This window comes from Seriola lalandi, unplaced genomic scaffold (genome assembly GCF_002814215.2).
Source record: "Seriola lalandi dorsalis isolate HSWRI2012SDOR001 ecotype SW California unplaced genomic scaffold, Sedor1 jcf7180002054314, whole genome shotgun sequence".
Lineage (NCBI taxonomy): Eukaryota > Metazoa > Chordata > Actinopteri > Carangiformes > Carangidae > Seriola > Seriola lalandi.
This window is the reverse complement of record NW_019524867.1, coordinates 1,008,216-1,023,974: the sequence shown is the minus strand read 5'-3', so window position 1 is coordinate 1,023,974 and position 15,759 is coordinate 1,008,216. Positions and strand designations below refer to the sequence as shown.

At 39.1% G+C, this 15,759-nt stretch overlaps 2 protein-coding genes across 4 annotated transcripts in view; both read right to left on the bottom strand.

Annotated features, from left to right (window-relative positions):
- Nucleotides 1–90: 90 nt before the first annotated feature.
- On the bottom strand, nt 91–13,115 carry bmal2 (basic helix-loop-helix ARNT like 2). Of its 3 annotated transcripts, none has more exons than XM_023406686.2 (17): nt 12,912–13,115; nt 9,670–9,799; nt 9,510–9,563; nt 9,292–9,333; nt 8,954–9,111; nt 8,334–8,413; nt 7,702–7,794; nt 6,885–7,002; nt 6,632–6,781; nt 6,194–6,437; nt 5,824–5,930; nt 5,335–5,485; nt 5,163–5,230; nt 4,887–5,001; nt 4,668–4,758; nt 3,635–3,734; nt 91–3,508 (listed from the first exon to the last, which is right to left on the bottom strand). In XM_023406686.2, the coding sequence occupies exons 1-17, from the start codon at nt 12,970–12,972 to the stop codon at nt 3,351–3,353; spliced, it is 1,920 nt and encodes a 639-aa protein (XP_023262454.1). In that variant the 5' UTR covers nt 12,973–13,115; the 3' UTR covers nt 91–3,350. The 3 variants fall into 3 exon arrangements, with proteins under 3 accessions (XP_023262454.1, XP_023262455.1, XP_023262457.1); XM_023406687.2 differs by having other exon boundaries at nt 4,887–4,998; XM_023406689.2 differs by lacking the exon at nt 7,702–7,794.
- Nucleotides 13,116–15,293: 2,178 nt separating this feature from the next.
- Nucleotides 15,294–15,759, bottom strand: part of LOC147819105 (uncharacterized) — a 7,030-nt gene continuing 6,564 nt past the window's right edge. Inside the window, exon 4 of the mRNA XM_087174093.1 lies at nt 15,294–15,755. Within this exon, the coding sequence (XP_087030219.1) occupies nt 15,294–15,755 (462 nt within the window). The remainder of the gene's footprint in view (nt 15,756–15,759) is intronic.

The following is a 15,759-nucleotide window of genomic DNA, read 5'->3' as shown; positions in this document are numbered from 1 at the left end:
TGAATTCAGTGTGGCTGTTCACAAAAGGTTTTTCCAGTATTTTCCATTTGATCCAAAAACAGATATTTGAAAATATGCTCAGAGTTCCTGTTGAGGGTTTAGTAAACTAATATTTATTAACAACACGACAACCTGGGAAGACAGCCCAGACATGTTGAAAGTAGCAGCAATAATGCAATTAACAAATACAGTAAGTGCTTCCTCTGCAGCCCACAAATCAAACAAGAATGAACTTATAAAGTGGCAGGAAGTGGTACAATGGAGGCAGTAACAAACTCCCAACTGCCCGATATAAGCCCAAAGGTTAAGGTCCTTCCTCCTGCGCAGCGACAGTTGGCTGTGTCCGTCTTAACTTCCCAAGTCTAATGACGCGACAGATTTCAAAAACAAACAATAACAATAAATGATACAAGAACAGCATGCAACTAGACATATAAAGGGGCATGAAATCAAAACATAATGTTCCCTATCTTACAAAGTGTACGGTTTTATTCCGAATGGAGGCAGAAGAAAAATGTTACCTCTTTGCAAGGTTTATCACTCAGTCACTACCAAACAAGCTGAAGTGAGAGCAATGTTTAAGCTTTCTGGGCAAATTACAGCTACAATAGTGCAATGATTGAACAAGAGGAATGGGGGAAAAAAAAAAAAATACAAAATTGACTTTTTGCCTTTAAAAAAGGACCAGCGTGTGTCTATGGCACGACTCCATAGTTCTGGCTGTTTGGTTAGGTAGTGAGTGCCAAAGCCAACATGTACAGCTCCTGTTTCATCTGTGAACAAGCTTCCACTTCATTCATGATGTGCACAGTATGCCATGTTGCATCAAGTTAATCCAAAGATAACATTTTAGCCCTGCTTTCAGTCTGCAAAGGCGCCAGGTGGGAGGCGATCTCCAAAAGCAACACAGGTTTATTGTGTGTCCTAGCAGAAATGTCCAAAGGCACTTCGGACACAGGCAGGAGGGTCCTCGTGAGTTCAGCTGCTCCATCCACCGGCTCCTCGTAATTCAAGCATTAGAGAGAAAAGACAGTATTCTTCATGATTCACAACCACCGTTTCTATCCTCGAAACTAGCGTTCTTATTGGAAAATCCTTAACAGATGACTATAAATTGTGGCCCACGTTACCAATATGAACAATTGCATGGCATAAAAGTTACACAGTTCCATATATTGACTATGTGGACAGTAATACAACTGCTATGTTTTTGACCGAGTTGTTTATGTACTTGATATTCTTTAAGTGTCTTGAAAAAAAAAAAAAAAAAAAAAAAAGACTGCCTTTCATCGCACATTCAGTGTTCAACACTCCGGCAAAAGAAATGCAATTTGATAAATGTAACATTTACAACAGTCTGTAGGGCTCGTTCATCTCTTAATTTTCTTTACTTCATAATTTGTAGACTCACATGTTGAGAAATATTTCAGTTCTTGATAACTTGAAATAGGGGATGTATAACTGGATATATTTTAGTCATTCAAATTTTTACCTTTCATCAATCCATAAGGCCATGTCACTGCCACACATACATCACATACACTACCATAGAAGTCATCACATAATGGCTATCAGTGTTGTAAAATCTAAGATGTGCAATTATAAAGGAGGGGCAAAACAGAACTCTAGATGAGGTAAATGGAAAGAGGATCCAAACAACTCGTGACTTATTCTCACCAAAAGTCTTATTTCATTTGGAGTTTTTTTTTTTTTTTGAGTCATGCATGATACGGGAGTGACAATTACATGGAGAGAGAGAGACATAGCTTGAAGTTTAGGATTTATGGAATGATAGCTCTGCATAGAATAATCCCTTAAAAAAATTTATGCAGGTGCATGACAATGCTGTGTGCCTCTGACAGGCACATAAAACATGAACATGTCTTTTGAAAGACTGTCAGTGCATAAAGGTACATGGAAAACAAAAAAAAACAGCTAAAGCTATGGCTTACCTGCAAGATTATAAAGCAGACAATGAGTGACAAATCAGATGTACATGTGAACAAGTTCAGACTCATTACACCACATACCAATATACAGTATGTAGGAAAGTATTTTTTAAAACTTAAACTGGCAGACAAATACTGCTACACGTACTAAGAACTGTGTCATCGTATGTTTTACATGGGGCGGATTTGCTTCCATCGCTCCCTGAGTTTATCACTTCTAACATGAGACTCAACCTCAAACATGTATTAATAAAATGTCACAGATGTGAAATGGGTTTGCTGTTCAGCCGTTGCTACCAAACTTCCATTTCAGCACCTCTAAAGTGCTGTTTCACTTTGCATTAAGTAGTACTGTAGTGCTCATAAATCTATAGGAGTTCATGAAGGGTCAATCACCAAAACTGACCGCTCTCTTTATTTATGAGGGTGGATACTTTCTGCCAGGAAATGGTAAATGTGTAGAACTAGTGTAAATAAAATCCAGGGCAGTCATAGATGTATATACTATGTATATACAAATGTAGATATATATACTAAAAATTAATTAAAATATTCTTCCTATGCAAACTATCCCTTTAAGACAGATATGGCCTGAAGACATGGTGTTTGCAATCATACCAAATGTACACATATACAGTATGTTCAAGTCAGTGTACAAGAGAGGAGGTTACTGGACCGTTTCAATGGAAAATGTTCAGATACTGACAAGTTAAGAGAAAATCTCTGAGTGACACATTATAAAGTGACTCTCAAAGTTAGAGGTTATGGAAGTGTGGTCTTCCGTGGTACACTGCCTACCTACGGTTTGGATCCTGAGGGGTCACAGAGATGGGCCTGGTTGTCATGGTGTCTTCCTTTAACCATACAGTACCTAATCAAATTACATCTTTTTTTTTTTTTTTTTTTAAAAACATGAAATCGATTCAGTGCAATTTCTTTCTTTTTTTTTGCTTCGTCACTCCGAACCTTTGTTCAAATGTCAGTGAGGAGAGAAATACAAGCAGGAAACCCGAGCCGCCACGACGCAAGCCCTTCCACTGTCATTTGTGTTCATATGTTCTTCAACCTTGTAAGAGCCTCTTCAGTTAAACAGAGGATGACAGTAGATGTGAAGAAAGCAGTGAGGAACAGCGTTTCAGGGCAGGCAGACCGCTGTAAGGCTTTAGAGGCAAATCCTCCTTTTGAAGAGGGAAAGCAGTTGTCCCTTATTGTCATCGATCCCGCTCCTGTTAGAGCAGCCACCCGAAGACTACACAGCTTATGTGGAAAAAGGTAACTAATAAATTAAAAAAAGTCTTTAAAAAACAGAATGCTCTTGGAGTAAGCATTCGAGAAGTTCTTGTCACCAAAAAAATGATGGTCCAACAACTGTGCCACAGCGTCACACTGTAAGACCAGATTCTATAAAGACCAGTGCATCTCTTCAAAGTCCACAGCCTCGCCCAAGTTTGTGTCCGTCTCCAGGAGGCTCATGATCACTGCCATGGCTGCTTCATCGTTGCTGAGACTACTAAGGCCTGGTCCAACCACACTGTCCAAATCCAGCTGGGAATTCTCCCCTGAGGTGAGATGAGGTGACAGAAGGGAAAAAACACCCAAGATGATAGAGTTAAAAGAGGAGATAGTTAAATATTATCCTACATACAGTTTATAAATAAGCTATTCAACAGGATGAGAAAGAGTACCCATGAGTGTTTCTCCTCCTGAGAATGTAGCTCCCTGGGGCTCATCCTCTGAGCTGGACTTTCCTGGCATCTCCATGTCTGTTGCCTCTCCATTTGGCACCTACAGACCAAAAGAGAAGAAGATTATAGACCCAGCAGCAACATGACAGGGGTTTAGTCAAGAAAGAAAAAAAAAAAAAAAAAAAAAAAAAAAGAGGAAAGACTCAAATCTATGCTCATTAAATTATGCCTTCCAATGTTTGGACGAACTTCACCATAATTTCCAAGTACATACAGCTGTGATTGCTTCACATTATGGTTGGTCTACCTCTAAAAATCTTTTCGCAGAGATGTTTAAACAAAGGAGGCAGAGAAACATGTAAAACCACACTGAGCCTGTAGAGTCAAAATGCTAGTTTGAAACATATTTCTTTGTCAACATCTTCTGCATGGTTTCGTTAAGACAAAACAAAAACAACAACACACACATTTTATTACAGATAATCACAAAAGGCAGCTGTAATCATCACCTAACTGGATGATCAGTTCAAATATAAATATCAAATATTTACTCCCCATTCATCTACTGCAAAACTAAATATTTTACAGATTAAATTCACATTTATTCATTCATTAAGCCATAAGTATTTTTACTGCATTTGGCCAAATATTGGGACAAAAGAAGTTGTGTTATGTTATGTTCCCATAATATTAAAAGCGTATTTATTGTAATTTCAACTTGAAGCAGTAAGTTGTTGATTGAACAACTTTGTAAACGAGTGATGAACTTCATGTTAAGTAGGTAAAGAGTATACTCTACAGTAGGCTTACTTCCCGTGGAAATTACTCACTTGTATGCATATATAGTATTTTTTAAAACTTAATATGCACAGCAGCTTCATAAATTACAGTGAGCCATTTTGGACTGGACTAGTCTGCAAAGTTTCATGTAGTTCTGTGAATGGGAAGGAATTTGTTTGAATTGTGGGCTGTGCCACCTCATTAATGACTGGGACAGACGCAACAATAAAAATATGAATGTATAGAAACTTACATTGTTGCTCATTTGATTGTGAGTTTGTGGAGACTTATCCTGTGGCAAACTGAACGGGCTGACGTTACCACTGGAAGGTGATGAGTTCATCCTAAAGCAGCACAGACACAGATGAATTATTGTCTACAGTATCTCATAAGCATTAGTTGCAGTTGTAGAATTCTACAACTATCTATAACTATCTATCACTGGACATGCTCTGTTGTTGTGAGGCCACACCTGTTGAAATCCAGGAGCTCATTGGCAATCTGGGTCCCTATGCTTCCAGCATAAATCATAGTTCCAGGTGTGTTGGAGATGCCTGGTATAATCGGAAGGGACTTCTTGCCATCTTCTAACAAAAACAAAAAGTTGAACGTGACAGAACAGACCAGGAGACATGTACATGTCACAGTGTGTTATGACTACACAACCAGTATCTTTGAGCATCATTGTACATTAAAGATCTCAATGACACATTTCCATTAATTATTTTCATATTCTATTTAAACTAACCTTCAGAAGTCTTGGAATTGCTCAGCTGTTCAGACTTGTTTCCCGACCTGTTTCGACTGTGATCATGTCTTGTCATTGGATGAGAGAACAGATGAAGCATCCATTAGTATAAATCTATCTCAGCTACAAAGATATTAATTTAATGCACAACCAGACTGAAGAATATACTCACGATATGACTGTATTAGTTGACACTATGTATTCTACTTCTTTGGTCCAGGGATTTACAAAACTAAACCACTGACTTTGCAGAGTGACGAAAGAGCCATATTTTGTTTTGAACTTATAACAGTTTGTCTCAATTTTCTCTTTACTCCGCAGCACTACGGAGAAAAAACAGTGAGAAGACGAATCAAAGGACTAAACAGGGAAAACAGAGCATCAGTATCACCTGCTTAAGGCAGAGGACGCAACAAGCACAGGACCAGCAGATATAAAATATGAAGAAACCATCTGGATTCTGCAACAGTCATCTACTTAACAATAGATCAAAATGGAGTGAAATTTATTATATGATTTACCAGTACTTCAACAGCAGCTATATTGTAAATTAGAATTTAATCTGAACTGGCCTCCACTAATTGTAGAATCATCTTAGCAGACAATGAAAAATCCTAACACGATATCCAAGATACTTAGATGAAAGACAAATGCAATTTACCTTTTCGATGTCTATCTGCTAAATGCGGTAAGTCGTCTTGATGGAAGTACTCATAGCATGATGTCCCAAGCAACTCTTGGGGAAGATAACCAAGAATGGTTGTCGCTCTGCAGATGAAATGAATAAATACACAAGTGTATCATGTTAGTATGAATTACATATAAACATGTACTATATTATTTAAAATATGGCATGAACTTGATTTGTGAAGCTTTGGTTTCACTTTGACATCCACAGTTTCTGTTGATCAGTGTCAAAGACGTTAGAAATGTCAATGGAGATATCTATATGTCAACGATTCTTCGATGTGTCAACAAAGCCATGCACCAAGCAAATACAATATACAAACACAACTGAAATACAATTCTACCTTTGATCCACAAAGGTGAATTTGCCATCCATGGCATAGCGTGTGATGAACTCTGTTGGTTTAACTCGGACTTCTCCGTTAACCTGGGGAGATGAGTGAGAGTGGATGCGTCCCACCGCCACCAGGCAGCTGAAGTGGGAGCTGTCCTGCTTGTCCGCCTCGCCCTCCCCGTCTGCTCCCAACTGACTGGTTGGCCAGCTGCGCATGTAGCCTGTACAGTGGACTGTGCAGTACTTCTGCGACTCTGTAGGCGCACATGCAGAAACAAATCACAACTCAAATATGACATATACAGAAAACACATATATAAGTTGGTTACTTTACATCAAAACTGGGTACCTGATAAAACTTATATCAGCTGTTATACATTAAACCAAATGAAAAACCCTGACTGTACAAAAGTGACCTGCTGTGTAATCCTCCGTGTACTCTCCCTACCTTTCTTTTTGGAGGTGCTGGCCTGGAACTCCTTCTCCTCCACTTTGACAGAAACTTTGTTGTACTTCATGCGGCAGAAGAAAGAGCGCCGTGCGCCTGAACACAGCCGAGCTGCACCGACTGGGAGGTCAGCCTGGACCTGCAGACCGGCTGGGGACATGACAGTAGTGTTAATATGCTCTCACTCGCGCAAGTGCGCGCACACACACCGCACACACACCACACACACACCACACACACCAAACTGCTTTACTTTTAGCATCTATTAGTCGTTCACGAGGGTATAATTCAGAAGCTGACAGCTGCTCCTTCACTTTTCCCATGTCCTTGGGGTGTATGTAATCAAACAGGCTCTGTCCGATCAGCTCCGTCTGTAGGAAGAAAAAACAGCTCATCAAACCGACCAAAACATGGTTCCGATGCTGATAAAAAGAAATGTCAAAACCATTCTGCATCTAAAGCAATTCTTGCTTACAATTAACAAATTTAACATAGTACACTGATTGTGGACTGTTGACCCCGGAGCACACCAGATACCAAGTGGAGGAGAGGTTCAGATTTTAGTAAGAATGAGGAAGATGGCAATTTCTCACAGCTTTGTATGTCCATTTACTCCGGTTGTCAAAAATATCCGATTGGAAGTTTACATGCACCAACATCCTCATTTTCATCATCAGAGCAGTCGCGTGCGTCGACTGAGGATTTATTTCCAGCCAGCATTTCAATTGTAATTTGACAATTTTTGGAAAAGCCCAATAGATCTTCATGAGTGAACCATCAGGATCACTTGTATATCATTTTGAAAATGAACCACGAACTAAGGGAACCAACTAGGTTTGACATTCATCCTAACATGACTTCACACAGGCACATTTATGTGCTTAAACGACACAATGCAAATATTATAATCAATTTGGTATTTCTAAAGTGTACTGTAATGAAATGTGTGCACATGAGGCCAAACATGTCACTACAGACCCCTGCAGGGCAACGCAACCCATCTGGTGTGTCCGGGGTTTTCTCATGAAAAAAAGATTCTGCAGATACAGTAACAAATGTAAAAGTGTTACCCGACTATAATTTAATATCTTCGTGACGGACTCTGAGACAAAAACTATTTTCCCACGATCACAGCCCACTACAAACAGGAACCCATCTGCAGCCTGCACAACAAAGAAACATGGGGGAGAATAGGGGGGGAGCCAATGTGATGACATGGTCAAGACAAAAGTAAGAGGCCACTGAGTAAATAGTTTTATTTTATATGTCTATCTTATTGTATTTAATAGTTTTTCAAATGAAATAGAAGCATTTTAATCAATTATAATACTACACTACTTGAAATTCAATGCATGTTAAGAATTATGAAGATAACATTGTACATACTAACAGTAGAAAAACACAAAGCCAAAAAAAGATAATTTTGGTGTTGTATGTTTTGTATGTTTCTGATGAATGGAGCTTACAGCAAAGCTGGGACACTGCCACCAGCAGAGGTTTGTAACCTGATCAGTAGCTTTTGAATGAAATGTTTAAGATGTCCTCATGTGACAGCATGACAGCTTACAAGCTTATCTTTGCATTAAGATGACCTAGCAGATGCCTGAAATAATTATCTTAAAAATAAAAAAGTATTCCATTACAGTGACTGTTTCTCAGACAGTGTGCACATATCAGCTCCCATAGTCAAAGGTATATTTACCTTGAGGACAAGGTGTTTCAGCTCCTCATTAGGAAGGAATGACGGCTTATAATTAGCTTCAGAAAATGAACTTGCTGAACCTGAAAATATAGACAGCCAGTTCAATGTCAGATTAATACATTACAATTATTAAATGGAGTAAAAGGATCATTCTTTTTTTTTTTTTTTTATTAAAACCTAGATCTTATTTTCAGAGTTTTAAGCCATCAATCTTATCTGTAATAATAGGGTAAATTTACTGTTGAGATAGGAGCATCGCTAAAAACCATCACTACCAAATTTTATGTGTGCTCACTTTCAGTTTCACCTCCAAATAAAGTGGCCTAGATAATATGCCTAAACTGTTGGCTTGTTTACAACCTGTGAGATTGTCTGACTGTTCATTTCTTGCCAGATGGACTTTGTAGCAGTTTTCTTGTTTCCAAATCTCAGCAATTGCTATAGTTATTATTATATGGAGAGTATAATGTTTTATAGCTGATAAACTGATGGCTAAAACTACAAAAAGAAAACCTAAGTTCTCAGAAACTTGAATCATGTTTATTAACGGAATGCATCAGTGATGACAATGTCAGGCTAAAATATTTTTTAACACTGCTGGCCATCGATTGACTTGGTACCTTTGAGAGATTTGAGGTGCTGCACAGCCATTCTGAGCACAGTGAGCTTGTCCAGCTTTCGAGACATGGGGTTACAAGTCGGAATCATGGCTGATAGTTTGTCTATGAGGTTGTTCATTTTGTCCCGTCTCCTCTTCTCAATTTGGCTGTGTGGCTCCCTGAGGAGACACGAAATAAGAAATCATTTCAAGCGTTCAAAGGTGTTTCCTGTTTTGAATTTATAGAACATTGAACATTGTGAAATGTGGCATATTCTAAACTTGCATATGTTAAGACCGGCGATAACATCACGGGAACCTAGAAATGTTTTATAAATATGATGGTGTCAAACGAGCTACCTGATGCATTTCATTTTGACATGTTGGTCCTCTCCATCTGACCTGTAGCAAAGAAAAACCTATTTGAGAAGTATACATTCCAAGCAACAATATGCAAATGCACAATAGCACAAAATCAACTGAAGCAATTATCGATTAACAAACATAGTTGCCGATTAATTTTCAGTCGATCAACTAATCAATTACTCAACTAATTGTTCCAGCTCTACACACAGTACCTGTTTTGGTCGTCTTCCATATCTGCATCAGGGATGGAAGCAGATTTTGTATCCCTAGGAAGAAAGATAATGACTGTCAATAACACAATAAAACAATTTGGGTCAGTGGATTTATGAGATTTCTTTAAAGCCAAATTCAATAAATCACATTCATACTCACTGGTTGTCTATGCTGCCCTTGCGCTTCCGGGGCATCTCCATACTTAAGGACATGCCAGCAGCTGAGGATGGGGTCATCAGGCTGGACAGAGAGAGAGAGCTGCTTTGGTTTTCATCAACCAGCACATCCTCTGAAACACACAAAACATAATCAGCTGCAGGTGGTCATAAGGGGCTGAGACCTGATTTCAGTTTGCAAACATATCATATATGTTCCCACGCACTACTGCATTTCAGACTACAAGTCTGTCAGATTTCACTTTCTCAAAAGTAAGTGAAAGAATCAATTGAATTCTCATGCCATGGGTTTGCCAAAACATGATCACAATGTTCTTATTAGGAGATCATAAATAGCGTTAATGGGGCATTAACTCACGGACTGTATCTGTCATACCACTCCTGTCAGTCTCATATCAGTCCTCATAATAGACTGTGTAGAATAGTGTTAGTAAACAGGCAACAGAGCACTCCTTTTCAGGCTGTGGAAATCCGAAATGGTGAAGGTGCCCAACAAATCCATCAGCCTTAAGTGTGGGAAATAGCAGCAGCTAAAAGTAAAAATGCCAATCACAACCTCCCCCATAACTTTACTCAAACCCATGATCAGCCTCATAACTGGTTGTTCTGGTGTAGCTGCTTTAGTTTGGCTTGAGGGAATCTCTGCTTCTGTGCATGAGTTGCAAGTGTCTCTGCACAGAGGCTATGCCAGCACAGCATCGTTATTTCAGGGATTTAAGGTCTAATACATTTCGGCATATGTTAATTCCACATTCAATTAAACAACAAGCAAAAAAAATACATTTTCATTATCAACTACTGTATTGATTTCAAAAGAATGAAATATTCTCATCACAATTTCCCTTGACCCAAGGTGACATGTTCAAATTGCTTGTTTTGTCAAACCAACAGTGTAACAGTGTATTGATATTACTGCGATATATCACAGAGAATAGTACGAGTATGAGTGCTGACATGACATCCAAGATCTAGGACAGAGATGTTTTCACATTTTGTCTGGGAATGTGTGAAAATATCAAAAGTGTATATTGTGTGTATGAGTGCTTTCAAATCTCCTTGTTATATCTCTTGTTAGATATCCATGACATCTATTTTTAACTCTGCTCCACAGACCCTGTAACCCAAACAGCTGTTCGAAAGATCAGTAACAACCTGATTTTTAATCCTACTACCCCTGTAACATTTTGTTGGATTACAGGGCTACAGAGAAGGGAGCTAGATTACTGGACATTACACCAAACAAACATCTCTCTGCCAACTCCCTTACATGTGTTCATTAACTTGCTCATTCACTCAATTCTGAATGAGCACATGAGTACATCCTACTCACATTATCACAGAATAATAGCACCACAAGAATGATGGGTGTCTAATTAATTTCAGGTTTAAAAGTTATATTCTTAACAACAACAACAGCCACAGGACTAGAGACACAGACTGGGGCATGAGCTCCCCTGTGCCACCTTACTTCACATTCATGAAGTTAATCATACACACAAGTGGCATCTGCCCAGCAAATCCACTCCATTTATGCTACTATCACGCACAGTAAACTATCTGCACCAAGGAGGTTACATTTACCCCCGTGTCTATTTATTGGTTGGTTTGTTTGTCAGCAGGATTACGCACTTTTTAGATCTTGGACTTTAGTCATTGGACGTCTGGACATCTTAAGCTATCAGAAAAAACAATTTGATAACAGTGATTTGACAGTGTTAATGGAGCCTTTACCTTTGACAGAAACCATTAGTACAGTGAGACATTTTGTCAAGTAGCTAAGCCATCTCCATACTTACTACAAATATGAAACACTAATGTAATGAAAACTACATTGGAAGTATGTTATTTGCCAAAATGTGTATATAACTCATCTAAAAGCATTTTAAGAACAGTCACTTGTTCAAATTGATTCCAGTTTTAATAGATAATCACAGAGGATAAAAAAATACAACCAGTCTTTTGCATGCACATCTCAGGAGTCTATTATTGTAACATAATAAATCTTTTATATTATGAATTCATGCAGTAACTAATATTAACGATCTTGTTGTTTGACCTACATTTCATGGTGCAAAACCACTGAGACTACACAAGTGACAAAAGGCATTGTATTATCATTGGAACACACTGTTGACTTTTTAAAACAATATCTTGATATATCTCATTATTAACCTAATACTTCTGTCCAAAATATGCTTAAAATAGCAATGGTTGACATACATTTACCATAAACATTTTAAAGAGATCTCTTGAAAACCATAAGCCCATAGTTTTGTTAAGTTTGAACCCTGTGGTAGATGAGTCTGATGTTTCCTCATGTCTGTACGATAAATGATCTTCAAATGTTTTTGACTCAATGTGACTGGAAGGACAGACACATGTTGAAATCACAAATATGTCTTCCTGTGTAGTCTATCATAATTACGGTTGAATACAAAACCCTGATTACAAGTCTTGCGCCTATTTCGCTGGGTGAATTGAAGTCGGTCTGAAACTAATTGGTTTCGGGGGGAAAGATCTCCTAAGTATATTTTTGACATCCAGGGTGGAAAATGAAATTGGCACAGCTAACTTACAATAATGCCTGCTTCGTCCGAGCCAACATTAAACAAACGGTTGAGCTGGTTCAGCGGCTGGGTCGAACGACCGTACAGCTAGTTAGGCCTAAACAGCAGCTAACATTAAAGCTTGTTTTCCACAACGTGACACCAGTTCTTTCACAAGCCATGGACTATGAAACCCATCAACGATATCCAGAGTGAGAAATTACCATGGTATGTAAAACCATCTCTGACAGAATCGACGGTTTTGAGACAGTCGCCCCGGTAAACAGGCCATGCTACCGTTGCTAAGCTAACATTTGTGTGGTTTAGTCACTTAGGTTAACATTAGCCAATAGACGCTACACATAATACAGACAATTTACATTTAATAACGTTACCACTCATGACAAACCTAAATAAAGCAATTTTCTGCACAACATGCTGGCGATATGACAATCAATGTCGTGCAGGGTTACATAAACGCCGTAAATGGCGAGTTTGCTCTACTGATCTACTGACCTAGTTTTGAAAAAGCGCAAAGTTGCGACCAATCGGCGAAAAACAGCTGAAAATACACCGCTGCACTTCTTTCTTTTGTGGCACATCTCAACCTCGCACAGACACTGGGTCACTCCGTGTGAACATTTAAACTAGTGAGAAGCTTTTGTGGTGTTTCATTTACCTGCCGGTTCGCCTCCTCCCGCTCTGTCACCGCCACCAGCCGATGCATTCCTGGCCGACATGGCTGGAGCCGGGGCCGGTGCGCTGGGGCCCAGGACTCCAATGCATGGATGAGGCAGTCAACTACTCCGAGATATTGCTGTGTTTACAGGAGAGGATGTGAGACAGCCGCAAGCAATATGTTATACTGTTTCTTCTCAGATGAATTAAACCAGAGGGAGACGGCGCAGAAAGAAGCTCAACGACAGCAGTGTGCACACAGAGTGGGACAGTGTGGAGAAGTGGGGGTAACACGGAAGGCAGGACGCAATCTCCTCCTGCCGGTTCACCGGAGTCACCGCTGCAGCTTCACCGCTCCTGTGCTCCCTTCAGGTCTGTCGGAAAATATCCCCTCTGTCTAAATGGCTGATAAAACCTATATTCCTATCAGGTCAAACAACTTAAAAGGGGTTGATTCTGCAGGATTTGATATTATCTGGAAGATGAAATCCATCTAAATCAAGAAATCCTTTATGGTCAAACGTAAAAAATGAAAAGAAAATGAACGAAAAGAAAAATCCATAAATGGAAATTAAAGGTATGGGAGGTAAGAGCGCTTGAGTTGGTCTTCAAGAGCCACTAGGCTATAAAAACTACATTGAACTTCCCAGGGAGAGCTCCATACAGTGCATAGTAATGTTACTGAAGCTCTAAGAGGAGACTCTGGTTATGGAGTCTGCTGAAGTTGTTCAGCTGAGGCCAGCAGTGCATCCGTTAGTCTTGCAGATCGTGTGCCTGAGAAAACAAGATATCTGCTGTGGTGTTGCTCAATGGAGCTGCCTTGGCCCACTATTATTCTCACTGTACATGCTACCACTTTGTGACAGCATCAGAGAGCACAATGTATTTTTCCATAGTTACGTGGATGATGTACACTGTACATCATTGCTGAACCAAATGATGCTGCAGCTATAAACTCCATTACTACCTGTCTTCTAGCAATAGATAAATTGATGAGCAATAACTTCTTAAAGTTAAATGAGGACAAAACAGAAATCCTCCTAGTCAGCCCCAAAACAAAAAGAGAAATGTTGTTCAATAACCTGGGGAAACTGACTCCGTGGATTAAATCTGAGGTTACAAATCTTGGCGTTATCTTGGATTCAGATCTAAGCTTCAATCTTTTTTTTCAAGCCGATTTCATTACTATAATGCACTTCTCACTGGGCTCCCCTGAAAAAAAAAACACTGAGAGACTTCAGCTCATTCAAAACTCTGCAGCTCGGCTATTAACCAGAACCAAGAGAAGAGAGCACATTAGTCCAGCTGCTCTGCACTGGCTTTCTGTCACATTTCGAATTGATTTCAAGGTCCTCCTCCTTATATACAAAGGCCTTAATGGGCAAGAACCAAGCTACATTGCTAAATTACGGATTAGGTATTGAGGTCATCTACTGCTGCTTTATTGAGGGTTCCCAGCAACAGCTATAGGAAAATTGGGGATGCAGCCTTTGTCAGTTACAGCCCAAAGCTGTGGAACACACTACCCATAGATATCAGAGAGGCCAGCTCACTAAGTATTTTTAAAAGAAAGCTCAAAACTTATTTCTTCACTTTAGCCTTTAACTAGCTTTGTTCTCTTTGCTCAACATTTATGCACCACTCAGTACTTCTTTTAAATGTCTTCCTATTTAATGATTTATTTTTTATTCATTATTTTATCTCATTGTACATTAATGTTTTTAATGTTTTCATTTTAGATCAATGCTTTTAACAATGTTTTATGTTCATTTTATGCCTTTTCTTTTCATGCTAAGCACTTGGTACATTTTCTTTGTTGTGAAGCACTCTGGGCTACATTTGTTGTATGAAAGGTGCTATACAAATAAAGTTTATCATTTTCATTATTATTATTATTAATAATAATAATATCCGTGAGCATCCAGTAGAGGAGGCTCAACAAGACAACAGTGATAGGGTATTACAGAGGTTGGCTGACCTGGAACACCTGAGAAAGAAAATGCAGAGAACAAAAATCTATTGGCAGAGAATAAATAACTACTTGACTCTGACTCACAAAAACAGGCGGAGAATGAAAAATATATTTTTTTTAAATTGTATTTAGATAGATAGATAGATAGATAGATAGATAGATAGATAGATAGATAGATAGATGGATTAGTAATAATAATAATGGTGACCGTTTTGAAGTGTTATACAGCTTGATGGCAGTGGGTACAAAGGATCTCCTGAATAGATAGATAGATAGATAGATAGATAGATAGATAGATAGATTAGTAATAATAATGGTGACCGTTTTGAGCTGTTATAGATAGATTGATTTAAATGATGATTTTAAATGGTGTGTTTGGGTGTTGGTATTTGTTTGAGTAGCCTTTGTTGCTTAGAAGGGATGGTGTCCTTGTTGGAATTGGCAATAGGGCTCTAGAAGCTGGTAGACACACTCACAGCATCTAGGGTTTGAACTGCAGAGGGAGATCAATTGGCTGCCCAGGGAAGCCGCAGGAATAAGCACACAAACTGTGGCAATCCCTATAGAAAAACTTGCATTCAGTACCCATTTAGCACAACTGCGCCACTGAGGTTCTCTAACGGAAGTCTCCAGCTGTTGAGGTTCTGCAACAAGAGTCTCCAGCTGTTGAGGTTCTCTAACAGGAGTCTCCATCTGTGAAGGCTCTCTAACAGGAGTCTCCAGCTGTTGAGGTTCTGCAACAAGAGTCTCCAGCTGTTGAGGTTCTCTAACAGGAGTCTCCATCTGTGAAGGCTCTCTAACAGGAGTCTCCAGCTGTTGAGGTTCTGCAACAAGAGTCTCCAGCTGTTGAGGTTCTCTAACAGGAGTCTCCATCTGT